This window comes from Sminthopsis crassicaudata, chromosome 1 (genome assembly GCF_048593235.1).
Source record: "Sminthopsis crassicaudata isolate SCR6 chromosome 1, ASM4859323v1, whole genome shotgun sequence".
Lineage (NCBI taxonomy): Eukaryota > Metazoa > Chordata > Mammalia > Dasyuromorphia > Dasyuridae > Sminthopsis > Sminthopsis crassicaudata.
The window spans coordinates 361,763,622-361,780,306 of record NC_133617.1 but is presented as its reverse complement, the minus strand read 5'-3'; the positions used below and the strand labels follow the sequence as shown (position 1 = coordinate 361,780,306).

Below are 16,685 nucleotides of genomic sequence, written 5' to 3'. Positions count from 1 at the left end.
GAATCTGATGGCAAGGCCTTATTAGAGGTCCCAGTTAAGTGTGGTCTATTTCAATATTTTATGAGAAAAGGGCAAAGACCACAATTTTGTATGGTTATCCCATTTCTGATTTCCCATTGGAATGAATATATGATTTACACAGCATTTAATTTAAACACTCAATAAAAGTCTACACAAAAAATAAAGAAAATCAGGAATGATACCTATCATATTGTATATAAGGATCAACATAAAACTACAGGTAAAGTCAAAGAACTACAAAGAAAATCAGAATAAGAAGCAAGGAGGAGGGGGTTCCAAGTGCTTCGATTAGAAATATTTCTCTCTTCAAAAATCTTCATCACTTTAACAAAAACAGTTTTCAAGATGGAGTCATACAAAATGCTAGACAATAATACTTTATTTCTTAGTTCCTTTTCATGGATTTCAAGAAATACTCGGATTCTCTACCTCTCAGCCAATTTATAGATTTTTCATGTGTTACAAGTTGATTGTGCCAAATTTTAAAGGGCACTGTTTTATGTTTCTTAAGAAAAATTCTTCATAGAAATTTGAAACCTAAAAACTGGATCAATGATAATAAAGAAATAGTTACTTTTTCTGACTTACATACATCTTTGAAATATTTATATGGGTATTTAAGAGTTGGTAAAATCTGCAGCATGGTCCAATCTATTAGACATTTGGAACGTAGCTGAAATAGCAACAAAGAAGCCACTATTCTACAGAGATTTGAAACTGATCAACTCTTCAGAATCTTTCAGACTTTGGGGACCTCCAGTAATAAGGTGTGTAGGGGTGTGTGTGTGTGTGTGTGTGTGTGTGTGTGTGTGTGTGTGTATACATATATATATATATGAAAATAAAGTATATATATAAAGTAATAATATATCTAATAATGTATACAAATATTATATATTACATGTTGTAATATATGGTACATAACATATAAAGAAATATAATATATACATAAAATAAAAATATTATTAATATTAAAAATATTATTTCCCTAAGTAAAAATATGAAAAATCTGGAGGAAAGTGACAGATTTGTTGTATTAGTCTGTGATCCTGTCAAATTTCTGACAAAATGTCATTGAACCATTTATATTATAATGACTTAAAACAAATTAAAAATCTCTAATTCTTTAGCTAAATATTTCCAGGGGTTTTGTATTAAGAATAAATAGTCTTCTTTTACGATTCAACTCTGTAAACTTTATCAATTTGCCTTTAAATGTGTTTCCTTCTGGGGCAGCTAGGTGGTGCAGTGGATAGAGCACTAGCTTTGAATTCAGGAGGACTCAAGTTCAAATCTGGGCTCAGACACTTGATACTTCCTAGTTGTGTGACTCTGGGCAAGTCACTTAACCCCAGCCTCAGAAAAAAAAAAAAAAAAAAAAAAAAAGTTTCCTTCCTTTGTTGCAAACTGAAGTTGTCTTCTGTCTACAAAGATGTTGATTAACACTATTACTGGAATGAATAATGTTTTAAATAGATCCCATCAATAGTTATTTTGTTTTCTATAAATAAAGCTGCAAACTCAAAATTTAAAAAAAAAAAAAAAAAAGCTTTTACTCTTACAATTAAGCCCCATCTCAAACTTTTGGACTCATCTTGGAACTTCTTACTTAGCTGGACCTCCACATTTGTTCATGTGTCATTAACAAAGTCACAAGGCAGGTAAGTGTTTGAGATCAGAACCTAAATTTAAGTCTTCCTAATTCTGGTACGGCATTTTATCCAGTGAACTATCTAGATCTTTCTCACTTTACTATGTTCTTTTCTAGATTCTTGTAAGTCTAATTATACACTAAATCCTTAAGCCAGACTAATTCAATCCTGCCTCCTTTGAATCATACATCCTGGAAACCATCATATGATGGTGTAGTGATATGCACTATTCTGATGCCAATTATCCTGCAATTTGCATCCATTTGCAAAGTCAGCTTTCCATTTCCAATACCAAGTCAATTTGCAATCAGCCAAAGAGCTAAGAACATTAAGGACTAAAGGGAACTGCGATTCTGAAATATTAGGCATGATCCAAACTTCACAAAGCATATCTGGAGATGGGATGACATTAAAATGGCCAACTGGGAGTCATACTCACCCATTTAAAGATATGCACTGAATGTATAATGCACAAGTTTTGCATATTTAAAGTAATTTTTAATGTCCTGTATTACAGAAACAAGTATGGCTTAGATTATTAATGGGCTCTGAGCATTTAAGATTTTTAAATAAGAAAACAAAGACATAAAAAATTATTTCACATACTACAAATATTAATGCAGACATGGCAAAGAGATATAAAGACTAAGATGCATGAATAATTAAAATTTCCCCTTGTTTTTAAACTATACTTTGTTAAATTATATCAAATCATTAATAATTTAATCATTATTAATGATTAAATTATTAAACTGTAGTCCCTGTACTGTAACAATTTCCCCAAAATTTTGGAGAATCAAATTAGTCTCATACAAATTAAAGTCTATGCATCTATCATTACCTTAAATAGTGTAGCTGTCTCTGGGATTATTCCTTTTATTTTCACCTGTGGTTCTAAAGGCAATGGAATGAGTTCCACATCTGACAGATTCATCTTTTCGTTGTCTCCCAGCAAGGCCTGCAGCCTTTCATTCTAGGGAACAAACCAATAAAAACTTGATTAAATTAAAATTAAAAGGAATAGCTTAATTGGTGAAACTATTAAGATTAGTATTACCAACTCTTTATTATTAGTTAAGGGGCAGTCTATTTTGTTGAAAAATATAAAAAACAGAACAACTAAGTGATGCAACAACAGAACCTTAAGCCTGGCTTCAGACACTTATTAGTTGTGTAACCCTGGAAATGTTACTTTAATACTGTTTACTTTAAATAGTTTCCTCTCCTGCAAAATGGAGAAGGAAATGGCAAACTGTTCCTTATCTTTGCCAAGAAAACCCCAAATGGGGGTCACAAAAAAATCAGAAATGACAGTAACAACTCAATGACAAAACTACAAAAAATAAACAGAATATGTATATAAGCACATGTCACATTCAGGGTATATATGATATTCATTGTCCTTCATTTTAAAAGACCAATGACATCAAGAAGGTGATGCCATGATATGCAAGTGAAATGGAATTAAGTGAGGAAGGGCTGTGCAAAGTCAACAACCTCACTCTCTCCTCCAAAGTGGCAATTCATAGTTCAGAAACACTAGTGATGGGCCTGGATGAAGTGGGAGACCTTGGTCTTTTTAAGCTAAGATCCTTGCCAGTTCTCAACCTGACTGGGCTAATAATACTCATTGAGTGATTAAGTTTAGGGAAGAAATTAGCACAATGGCCTATTTTACCTAGCCAAAAAAAAAAAAATCTAGAAGAGCAAAGACTCTAAAGGTTTTTGAACAAAACAGAAAAACTGCAATTACTTTGAGCCATCCTAGTCCAAACAATGATCCAGTGAGGGTTGGCTTGGACCTATTATTAGCCAATCAATGAGAGTCACAGTGATTTGGGTTTAAGACATGGTCATTAAAAGAAATCCAACCAATAAACCTCAAGATATTTTGTGAGCCAAAGTTCGGACATAGCACCCACAGGGAAGGTTATGATTCCCTATGTGAACAGAGACAGAGGAGGGAGGGAAAGGATGAAAGGACAGAAAGATGAAGGGAAGGAAGAAAGTTGTATGGGACACATTTGTTTGACTAACTTCAGGGCTATTCATGAGGTTTAACTCTCAAGAGATCAAAGCCTTAAGAGCTTAGCAGCTGAGAAATATGTTTTATAAGATTCAGGTATGATTTATGTTGCAAAAGGAAGGAAAAATTCCATATTAACAAAAATTTCTGTATGAAGGACTTGAAATGAAGTTCATCTTGTTAAACTTAAAGATATAATCATGATCACACTTATAATTAAAGAGTTAAATTTCTGTTTCAAAGGATATGAAAAATTATTTGCCCAAGTTCCCCTTTTGGAATTCATTTCAAATTATGTCTTAGACACCATAGAAGTGAGAATGTCATCATGCTGTTTCTATGCATTCTATATGAATATACCATTATCATTTGATTTATTATCCCTGGTCCCTTAGCTAGTCCTCCTTTTTACCTTACTATTCATTTTCTCCTTGCTCCTATATCACTTCTATTCTCTCCTCAAATCCATTTTTAGATAAGAAGGTTAAACTCATATTATTTATGAAAAAAAGTTAAATTAATAAGAGCTGGTAGCAGTGCTCAAAAGCTAAAAAATAACACTCATTTCTTTCGACTGCTAGGTAACATGCAAAGTCACATAATGAATAAGTTTGAGAATAATTATTTTCAAAGACACAGAAAAGTAACATCACACTGAAAAAAAAAAAAAAAAGCTCAATAACAGTATCAAAAATATCCAAAGCAATTAAATTCAAATCATGTTTACAAAATGTAATGTCCAAAACTCAAATAAGAAAAAAAATCTTAATTGATAAGTTATGCAATTAAAATCAAATAATGTTTGTAAAATGTAATTTTTTCAGAGCTGAAATAGAAAAAATTCCCAATGTTAAGTATGCCCGTTGAATAGAAACAATGTAATACTGAAACTGGATCATGAGTAAAAAAGATTTAAGTTTTTTTAGTGTCAATTTTGTTACTAACTTGTGTGACTCCCCATTAGTCACTTGACTTGTCTAAGCCTCCATTCCCTTAACTATGAAATGAGGTGATTTGATATTGGATATATTAAGATCATGTCGGGTTCTAAAATTTTATCATCCTTAAGTATATTTTAATTTCACAACAAAAACAAACTTAAGTAGTTACTAGATAAAACTAACTTCTTTGCCACAAAGGGTCCCAAATTAGAAGCAGAAAAAACAAAGGGTTTACCTTTTTCTTACGATTTCCACTTTCCCGTTGCACAGCTTTCATTAAACAAACCAGTCGATCTACAAATGTCTGTTGTGCAGCCAGCAAAGAACGCATAACTCTTACAGACTTATCACCCTAAGGGGATTAAAAAAAAAAAAAAAAAACTCTTTTCTATATAATATTGATAGGGGTTTTCTTTTTTTTTTTCTTTAGAAACTAGGGTGATCTTTATTCTTCTTGATAACCATAAACTCCAAAATAAAGCTGAATTGAAAAAGATTAATTATCTTAATTCAAAGATAATGAGCAATATTGTTTCCAGTAAGAAGTCTTATCATCACACCTAAGTTGAAAACCTATTAATCTTCATTGAAGATTAGTTTGTTAACAATATACTTTAAATAGCATAATTTATGCAATAAGATATAGTTAACATTTATTCAATAAATGTATTAAGTGCCTACTATATACAAGAAACTGGTTGCACTCAAAGAAATGCAAATATTTAGACAAAAAAAGCTATCTTCCCTCAAGGTGCTAACAAAATGGTAAGAAAGAGGGCTATTACAGATAGTATTCTAAAAGTCTAACACTGCTGAGACAGCTTGTATATTTATATAATAAATGGAATTCTATGGGGTATGGAAGATGGAGAAATAACTTCCACGGAAATTAAGAACAAAGGCATGATGGCTGAATAGGTATTGAAGCTAAGCTTTTTATTTAAATAAGTGACAATGACAGAAGAGCATGAAGTGAATTAATCAAGAGAATTTAACAATCAACCAGATCCTTTACAACCAGGAAGTATCGTGCCATAATAGAAATGTACAATTTTAATTATCTTGAAAGTTAAATTAGAATTGAATGGATTTGAAATGAGAAGTGCTAGATATCTTTATGACTATCTTCAAACAGAGTAACAGATTTAAACAGAAAAAGACAATTCTTTCTTATTATTCTTATGCCCTCTACTGGCTAACTAGTGACATGATTTCAAGAATCAATGTCAAGTAGAAAAGAAAATCAAATATTTTTGAAAAGTGCTGGAAGGCAAAGGACTCTATATATGAACTATAAATAAATCAGAAAATTAGAGCTTATAAAAAGCATATAGGAAAGTGTATTTCTTTGTATTCTTATTTTCAAGTAAAGTCTTATTATTACCTTCAGTAATGCCTGGCTGAATCTTCTCATTACATTCAGGTACATTTCATGTGTCTTTGGGTCTCTCTGCTGGGTATCTTGATCTTCACATTCTACTATAACATACCTTTAAAAAGTAGATAAGAGTTTTTAATTGGATGAATTAAAAATAAAGCTGATTTACCTCACATTGCATAAATAAAAGGCTCTTGGCAAACTTTAGAAAGTAATAATGCCAGCTTCTCTTACTGGCATTAACATAATTTTATACCTGTCTTTTTTTTTTTCCCCAAACACACAATGATTGAAATTCACAATGTAACAATGAAATATAATACTGCATAACAGAGAAAACCCAATCTCCAAATCAGGAAGATCTGATTTCAAGTCCTACTTCTTACACATTCTGACAATGGGAGCCATGACAGGTTATTAAACCTCTTAGTGCTCCAAGTAATTTTTTAAGAGTTGCTGAGTAGGTGTCCAGTATTATCGCCAGGAGTTTTCCTTTTTTAATAATGGCACACACATACAGACACGGACACACACACACACAAAATGAAATCAGAATTTAAAAAAAAAAAAAAAAAGCAAAAGTAAAAAACCCTAAGAAAACACTTTTTATTGATGAAAAATTAATCTAGTGACATTTCACTTTTGCTAAAAAATACTCTAAGGATAGGGATACCTTAGTTGTATGTCATGCTTTACGAAATATCTTTGAACCTATTATGTACGCCATTTGAAATTCATTAACAATTAACAATTCAGGATTTACCCTTTCCATTTTACACAGCAAAGGTTTTTTCTGGATGTTTTGAATGATATATGGAAATTTTTTCCTTATATTCAGCCAAAATTTACCATTCTATGATATCCAGATACTATTCTTTGTTTTACCTTCTGAAATCTAAAAGACCAAATATCATTGCTCACCTACATAAAAGCTTTCAGTTCATAAAAGATGCCATCATGTTTTCTATAAACATGCCCAGTTCATTCAGTTGATTTTCATATAGTAGAGTTTTCAGGCTTTTAACCAGAACGAAACCAAATATACTGGATATGGTCTAACCACAACAGACTATACTGTCACTATGAACTTTCATAATGTTACCTAAAACCATTTAGCTGTCTACCTTTGATGTTAGTGTCATATTGAACCTGCAGACTAATATCACTCCTAATTCTTTTTCACACTGATGATATTTAGCATTTCCTCTTCTATTTTATACTTACACAATTAAATTTTTAAATTCAAGTATATGGCTATGTATTTCTCTCTATTAAATTTCAACTTTTAAAATTCGGTCGATATGCTTATCTGTCAAAGTCTTTTGGGATTCTAATTTTGAAATCAAACATCTTAGCTTCCAACTGGTTTTATATTCACACCCAAGCCATTGATTAAAAATTATGAATACTGCAAATTAAGACAACTCTGAGATATCACTACACACCTCTCAGATTGGCTAAGATGACAGTAAAAAATAATGACGAATGTTGGAGGGGATGTGGGAAAACTGGGACACTGCTGTATTGTTGGTGGAATTGTAAACAGATCCAACCATTCAGGAGGGCAATTTGGAACTATACTATCAAAATGTGCATACCCTTTGATCCAGCAATGTTACTACTTGGCTTATATCCCAAAGAGATCTTAAAGAAGGGAAAGGGACCCATATGTTGAAAAAATATTTGTGGCAGCCTTTTTTATAGTGGCTAGAAACTGGAAACTGAGTGGATGCCCATCGATTTGAGAATGGCAGAATAAATTGTGGTATATGAATGTTATAGGATATTATTGTTCTGTAAGAAATGAACAGCAGGATGATTTCAGAAAGGCTTGAAGAAGCCTTCATGAACTGACGCGCTAAGTGAAATGAGCAGAACCAGGAGATCATTATATGCAACAAGAACAAGACTATACGATGATCGATTCTAACAAACAGGGCTCTCTTCAACAATGAGATGATCCAAATCAGTTCCAGTTGTCCAGTAATAAAGAGAATCAGCTACACCCAGAGAGAGAACTATGGGAAATGTGTGTGGACCACAAGATAGTATTTCCACTCTTTTTGTTATTGTTTGCTTGCATTTTTGTTTTCCTTCTCAGGTTTTTTTACCTTCTTTATAGATCTAGTTTTTCTTGTGCAGCAAAAAACTGTATAAATATGTATACATACATTCTTTTTAACATATACTTAAACATATTTAACATGTATTAGACTGCCTGCCATCTATGGGAGAGGGTAAGGGAAAAAAGGGGAAAAGTTGGAATAGAAGGTTTGGCAAGGGTCAATGTTGAAAAATTACCCATGTCTATATTTTATAAATAAAAAGCTATGTTATAAAAAAATTCATGAATAAAACAAAAAGAGGGTCAAATGCCTAGAGAACTCTGTTAAGAGTCTTTTCCTAAAATGACATCGCTCCACTAAACACTTTTTTTTTTTTTGGATATGGTCATCCAATCAATTGTCACTTCACTTAACCATATTACTATTCAATCCTCATCTCTCTCCATCTTGTCCACAAACTCTGGCAAATGCCTTGCTGACATAAATTGACCATAGTGTATTCCCAGATCTACAAGCCTAGCAGCCTGAATTAGTCTGATGTGACCGCTTCTTGATGACCAAAATTTAGCTCCCAATGATAACTGCTTCCTTTTTAAATGCTCATAAACCAACCCTCTATTAACATTTTGGAATTTTGCAAGGAAAAAAAAATCACAGAGAAGATCTATATGAGAAATAAAGGGTTTTGTGTTTTATAGCTGCATTCTCTTCACTCAACCATATTCATCATCCTAATATAGTTAATTCCCTAGTTTTTCTGAGCTATGATGAACACAATTTAGGGGTAGGGCTTTTGGAGTTTGGATGTGTTTTTATCTATATATGCATACTAAAAAAATTATGTCTAACAATGCTGCCTGTCATCTAGTCTATAATGTACAGTCTTGGAAAGTTGTTGAGTCATGGAGCAATTAAGTGCCTTATCCAGGAACACAGTATGTGTGTGTATGTGAGTGTGAGTGTGAGTGTGAGAGAGAGAGAGAGAAAGAGAGAGATTCCTACTGTATGTAGGATCATCCCTAGTCATTCTGACAGAACTTGAAAGAAAGAAAATCCATCTCGATTAACACATGGCTTTCTATCCAATTCTCCATATTATTAGGAGAAAAGCTTATATATCTTAGTAAATGTTGGATACCTTATTTCTGCTTCATTTTACAAACTATAATCCTATAAACAATTAAGACATTTACTTATTAATTTTCAAGTATATGAGAGTAAATGAAGTTCACCCAAGCTTCTAAAGAAAAAATAATTAATTAATTTTCAAACATATGAGTTTTCTTTAGAAGCTTGAGTGAGCTTCATTTCTTCTTAATAGCCATAAACTCCAAGATAAAGCCAAATTGAAAAAAGACTAATTATCTTGTTTTAAAGATAATGAAAAACACTGGGTCCAGTCCTATCATCACATCTAAGTTAAAACTTTATGATTCTTTCATTGAAGAATATATATCATAGAGCAATCAACAAGAATTTATTACTATGTGCTAAGAACTATGCCGGGGACACAAAGAGTGACAAATCACCACTGCTGAACTAAAGGAATTCACTTTCTAATGGAGAGATGACATGTAAATTAATTATGTATAGAGGAGATGAATACATTGTAAATGGAAGACAATGTCATAAAGTAGGTCTCAGCAGCTGGAGAAACTGGAAAAGATCCCAAAAGAAGCCAGAAGAAGGAGGAATTCAACTTGAGGTTAAAAAAGAGCTGTGAATCCAGAAAACAGAAATGAGGAGGAAGTGGGGGAGGAGGAAGAGAAAAAACATCCATACATGGAGGATTAGCAGCACACATGCATGGAGTCAGAAGATCGCATTGTTCCATTATGAGGAACAGCCAAGAGGCCAATGTCACTGGATTGCAGAGTCCATGGAAGGGAAAAGAATATAAGCAGACAGGAAAAAGGTCAGGTGAAGGGATTGAATGAAATAGGTTTTGTTGTTATTGTTTTAATATTTGATCCTGGAGGTAAAAATGAACCACTAGAGATGAATAAGAAAGAAAGTGACATAGTCAAACTTGCACATAAGAAAAATTATTTTGGCAGTTTAATGAAAAATGAAAGTCATACTTGAGGCAGGGAAATTGTTTAAAAGGTTATTTATAACAGTCTTAGGAAAGAGTGTTGAAAACCTGAATCAGGATGGCAGCAATGTGAATGGAGAGAAGCGACTTGTTACACATCTCAAGGCAGTCAGTTTCACTTTTTGATAGCTGAGATTATAAGGAAATTTTTTTCTTGATATCCCATCTAAAGTGACCTTTTAGAAACATTATTCTATGTTCAACCTTTGAAAACAAAAAGGAAAAAATCTATTCCCTTTTTTACATGAGAGCCCTTCAAATACTTTAATTAAGACAGCTATCATGTGTTCTTGTGTCATCTCTTCTCTAAGTGAAATGAAACATGCCTAATTATTTCAGTTTTTTCATATGATATAGATTCAAGATTCTTTGCCACTCATACTGCCATGCTCAAGACACTTTCCAACAATATGGGAGCCATGATGCTCAGAACTCTACAGCTAGGTGATACAGGGGATAGAGCACCAAGCCTGAAGTCAGAGCTGAGTTAAAATCCAGCCTCGGGCATTTAATAGTTGTGTGACCACTGGCAAATTACTTGACCCTGTTTATCTCAGTTTCCTAATCTGTAAAATGAGCTAGAGAAGAAAATGGCAAATCACAAAACTGGCAAGAAAACTCCAAATAGGGTTAGAAATAATAATAAAAACTTATGGTAAGATTTGGTGAAGGTTGGGGGCAGCTAGGTGGTACAGTGGATAAAGCATCAGCCCTGAATTCAGGAGGACCGGAGTTCAAATCTGGTCTCAGACACTTAACACTTCCCAGCTGTGTGACCCTGGGCAAGTCACTTAACCCCAGCCTCAGGGGAAAAAAAAAAAAAAAAAAAAAGATTTGGTGAATGCAAGACAGAGGGATTATCACTTGCCTATCCCAGGAAATTATATCCCTCTCATTGCAGCCCAAGCTCTCATTAATTTTTTTAGCAGTCAGATTATACTTCTGATTCACACTTACAGATAACTAAAACCCTAGCTTCTATCCTGGTTCCACTTCTAATTCTTAACTTTTCCACTTCATCAACAGCAGCATCCATATCCTGACTATACTTCTAGCACTACACCCTCCACCTCTTGACTGGTGATTACTTGTCTGGGACCACCATTTCATACGTCTAGGTTATTCCTGTTCCCTCTTTTTTTCTCCTAAACTCACTTCATGGCCTTTACCTACCTTCCACCTCTTTTACACCTTAAGGGAAGGAATTGTTTTTGTTTTGTTTTGTTTTTGTACTTTTATCTGTATTCCATTGTGCCCCATACAAATTAAACATTTAATAAATGCTCTATTACTCCAAGACTTTTTAAAAAAAACACTGTTTTTATTCAAATGTCTCCCCATCTTATAGTCTAAAGTTTATTTATTTTTTTTATTTTAGAGAAAGATTTTACATTTATCTTGATTGGATTTGTTATTAGTTCCAACTCAATGCTCTTACCAGTCAAGACCTTTTTTTTCAGATCTTGACTACCTATTGTCATTGATAAAGTTTTCAACAGCATAAAGCCAAGGACAAATCTCTAGAATATTCTCCTGGAGACATCTTGCCATGGTGACAACCATCAACAACTACTTTGAATCCATTCATTCAACCAGTCTAAAGACGTGATTCTATTACTGTCTAATTCATGTTTCCACTTTCTCCACAAAACCATTTTGAAATACTTTATCAAAATCTTTCATAAAATCTGTTAACTCCAACCTAAAAATTCTTATCTATTTATTATTTAATCATCCTGACAAAAGTCATCTGTCACAATCTGGTTTTGATGGTGTATTCCTGGCTCTAATGACCATTTTCCTTTCTAGAAATTTTCCAATCATTTCTTTAATAATCAATTTTAGAATTTTCCCAAAAAGGGAAGTCAAACTCAAATTTAAGTATCTCGATTTTGAGCAAGGCAAAGCTATAATGTGCAGACTTTTTTTCCTTTTCTAAAATAATGAAACCATGTTTGTCCTGCATTCTAATAGTCCATCACTCACTTTCCCCACCAAATATCACTAATAAAACATAGGCAATATACATGTATGCACATGTTCAATATATCACTGAGTTACTCAGAAATCACACCTGCCACTCAAAGATATAGTTTATCTTGGCCAGGTGACTTGAATTCATAAAGGATAGCGTAACATTCTCTTACTCTTTCTTATCTTGCATATCAATTTATATTACTCATTTTTGTTTTATCATTTTTAGCAGAAAAACATCTTCCTTTGAAGAGGAAAAAGGACAAAATAGTAATTGAGCAATTCTGCCTTCTCTATGGCCAATTATGTTTGTCTCCTCCTTCTAATATGGCAGAGAGGGCAAGCAAGGGGAATCTTCTTTCTTGTCATTAGCCTTCCTTGCCAACTCTAGCTCATTGTAAGATTTAGTATTATTGAAATTGTTTTTAAAGGAACATGCTACACCTATATCCATTTTCTGTTAGCGGCTTATTTTCATTTTCATTTACATTTCTTTTTAAAATCTGAGTTGGTTGGTGAATTTTCTATGCATCTTTAGGCAAATCCCACTGTTCTGCCTCATAAAAATTATTATGATTTTCACTTTTCCCTCACTCCATGCCATGGGATCCTACATATCTTTCCTACACTCTTTAAAACTATCTCTACACCCTGTAAAATTTGATTTCTAAAATCTAGATAATTTCAGAATATGCCAGGGTATTTTTCTTTCCAATTACCAACTTGAGAATGGAGACTTCTCTTCAAGGTTCTCATCATTTCCAATTCAGCAAAAAGTTCCTCTCTTTTAATAAAGAATCAAATCCAGAATCCCTTTAATAGTCTCTTTACCTTTAGAAGAATTAAATTATCTTGAGGGAATGCCCTTCCCCAGTTGGGGAATGGCTGAATAAGTTTTGGTATATGAATATTATCGGATATTATTGTTCTACAAAAAATGAAAAATAGGCTGATTTCAGAAAGACCTGGAGAAACTTACATGAATTGATGCTGAGTGAAATGAGCAGAACCAGAGAACATTGTACATGGCAACAAGATTATGTGAGGATTAATGTGATGGATATGGCTCTTTTTAGCAATGAGGTGATTCAGACCAATTCTAGTGGTCTTGTGATGGAGAGAGCCATCTGCACTCAGAGAGGACTGTGGGACTTTGGGGACTGAGTGTAGGTCACAATATGGTGTTTTTACCTTTTTTGCTGTTAATTTTTGTTTGATTGCTTTATTTTTTCTTTTTCATTTTTTTTTCCTCATTTTTTGATCTGTTTTTTTTTTTTCCTGTGAAGCATAGAGATATGTTTAGAAGAAATGACCATGTTCAACCTATGTTGGATTGCTTGCTGTCTACAAGCGGGTTAGGGGAGAAGAGAAAGAGAAAAGTTTGGAGCATGGGATTTACAGGGATGAATGTTGAAAACCATCTTTGCATGCATTTTAAAAATAGAAAGCTTTTATTAACAAAACAAAAACTCTAACTTAGAGGAAAATAAATTTGACTATACATGTAATTGAAAAAAATAAAATTCAATTAATTTTTTTTTTTTAAAAAAGCTCTTCTGGCTCGGAAAAAAAAAAAACACATCAAATGATTCTCTGTACTATTAACAGTCTCACCTCCCTCTTGTCTTCCTTTATTCTCTCCCTTTCTGTCCATATCAAAACATGCTCCTAAAAAAATTAGTTATATCCAATTTGTTGTGAATATAAGCCTATTATATTTCCATTCAAAGTAGCAATTGAAATTAAAATTCTCAAACTGTGTAGGGCTACTTCTAAAAGGAATTTTACTATCAACAAGCAGAATCAGTCAACTTTGGAAAAAGTTTAAGGAGAATGTCTATTCCTAAAATTTAAAAATTTAGGTACCTGGCCATGAATCTTAGAATCCACCTGCAAAATACATATTTGTGCTTTTGTTAGAATGGAGAAAATAAACAAAAACAAAGGTCAGATTTTTGGGGATGACAGATGATATAGCCTTAAGAGAAGTGTATCTAAAATGGACATTTAGTCTTGTACTCGAGATCTAACATTTGCCTTGAGAAAAACAAAGAAAGAAAGAAATAGCTCTATAAAATTCTAAAAACCCTCCATTGGGAGTGATAAGGGAAAGATACTGAAGGAAGAAGGGAAAAGAAAAAGAGGCCTTATAGTAAAAAACAATTATATCTTTTCAATGTGTAAGAGAGGAAGAGAGAAAGAATCTGGAGATAAATATAAAACTTACTTTTAAATAAAATATAATTTATATCCAGTTGTAAAGTCAAACTAAAGTATAACTAATTAATCATACTGATTTCAATATCATGTTACAGTAACTGCCATATTTTCCCAAGCCAAGAAAAGAATTCTGAAGTGATACCCTGAAGATTTAGTTCAAGAGAGTAAAACATATTTTGGGAGGTCATAATTCAGACCTTATTATATAGCATAAATAACTAATGCCACACTTTTTATTTATTTTCTTTTTTTTTTTTTGCTGAGGCAATTGGGGTTAAGTGACTTGCCCACGGTCACACACTGAGGAAGTGTTAAGTGTCTGAACTCAGGTCCTCCTGACCTGCCACAATGCCACACCTTTTAAAAGAAGGAAACCTAACTGCAGAAAAGAAATATATGAACTATACTACCAATTCTTTAATTGTATCTACATTCTGAAAAGTGAGAGATAAAGGATAAAACTAGACATATCTTTATGCCCACAGGTGTCATATGGTTTTCAATGACTATGCATACTTTGAGATTGCACAATTCATTTGATAGTACATGTATTACAGGTATATTTTATATGGGGAAAAAGTCAATGAACACAAATGAAAACAATGAACTTATTTTCACATACCAATATAAATAGTTTGCCAGTGTAGAATTTTTGCAGGCTCTTGATATCAAGAAAGTGCAAAGATCTTGCTGAAAGAAATAAAAAGAAAAATATTATTTCCTATTGCCATTTATTAATCGCTACTACTTGGAAAATAAAGAGATAATCCATGTTTACCTAACAGTTCTCCTTTATAATTCTAATAGTACATTATAAAAGCTTTACCTTTAATAAAGAATGAATCCAACTATTCAAGAGGACCATATTTTAAATATCCAGACAAAAGAAATAAATGTAGTCTTTGATCAAATGCAAAAACATAACCTAATAGTTAATTTACTTTGTTTCAAAGGCCAATAAAAATTACCTATAGGCATAAATTTGTATTTTGAAACAGTAACAACATAGTTGAGACAGTAAACTACAAATGGAATAATCCTGAGATTACAAAGAACTTTAATAGATTTATGTGAATTTTATTAAAGGCACAAGGTGTTCACATTGGATTCTCTATAACTGGAGTTCTTTCAAAAAGTTATATGAAGTAACTTTTATATGACAAATAGGTTAATACTACCAGTCAACAAATCTTTATTAATCATACAATAAAGTGCCAGACATTGTGATAAATGCTGGGGATATATAAAGAAGGACACAGGGGGCAGCTAGGTGGCGAAATGGATAGAACACCAGCCCTGAATTCAGGAGGACCCGAATTCAAATCTGTTTCAAACAATTAACACTTCCCAGCTGTGTGACCCTGGGTAAGTCACTTAACCCCAGCATCAGGGAAGGAAAAAAAAAAAAAAAAAAAAGAACAACTCCTGGATTCAAGAAACTCACATTCAAATGGGAGAGACATGGAAAAACAATATCCTAACAAAACATATATATTATACATAGAAGGTAATCTTAGAGGAAAAATATTTCTTGCAGAAGCTGAGATTTAAGTTGAATCTTAAAGGAAGCCAGAAGTTGAAGTTGAAGGAGAACATTACAGGTATAGGTTATCCAGTGAAAAAGCCCAGAATCTAGAGATAAAGAACCACCAAAAACTGTGTCCGTAGATCACAGAATACTTGGAGGAAGTAAAGTATAAGAAGACTGGAAAAGGTACAAAGGGACTCTATAGAGCATGAAGGCTTTTGAAAAGTCAAAGATACATTTTGTGTATGAAGAAAATGTAAGAAGCTTTTCTCCAATGGCCACACAATAAAAGTTATCCCAAGATGCCAAAATGATTATTTTATAAAAATTTCTTATAACTCATCTAATTGGAACTTGGAGCATATCAGATTTTAATTACTCAGCCATATGGCTTTTTCTGTTTTTATCCTTCCAGATGACCCTAAAAGAAATAGAACAGGTATAATGTGAAAAATACTAAGTTCTTCATAGTATCTTTTCAATAAGGAGGAAGAAATGGGCAGGAGAAAGATCTAAAACAAACTTTAAAAAGTGATTATTATTATTTTTTTCATGCAATTGGGAAAGATTTAAAGAAACAAATACAAATGATTTTTTAGTACTGAGTTCTGGTTTACACATAATGAATTTTATATATTGATGGCATATCTAAAAGTAGATATCTGTAAAACAGTTAATGATGTTGGACTGGAGTTCTTAAAAAAGATTAGTGCTAGATATGTGCCGAAGAACATCATTAAGAAACAAAAATGTAAAGAGAAAGGAATTCAGAAATAAATTCAGT

General features: G+C 32.6%; 1 protein-coding gene across 1 annotated transcript in view; it reads right to left on the bottom strand.

Moving 5' to 3' along the window:
- The window catches only part of PIK3C3 (phosphatidylinositol 3-kinase catalytic subunit type 3), a 169,010-nt gene that overhangs the window by 102,102 nt on the left and 50,223 nt on the right, over positions 1 to 16,685 (bottom strand). Inside the window, exons 13-16 of the mRNA XM_074279240.1 lie at positions 14,996 to 15,063; positions 6,025 to 6,130; positions 4,876 to 4,992; positions 2,515 to 2,646 (exon numbers count right to left, since the gene is read on the bottom strand). Coding sequence (XP_074135341.1) covers positions 2,515 to 2,646; positions 4,876 to 4,992; positions 6,025 to 6,130; positions 14,996 to 15,063 — 423 coding nt within the window. The remainder of the gene's footprint in view (positions 1 to 2,514; positions 2,647 to 4,875; positions 4,993 to 6,024; positions 6,131 to 14,995; positions 15,064 to 16,685) is intronic.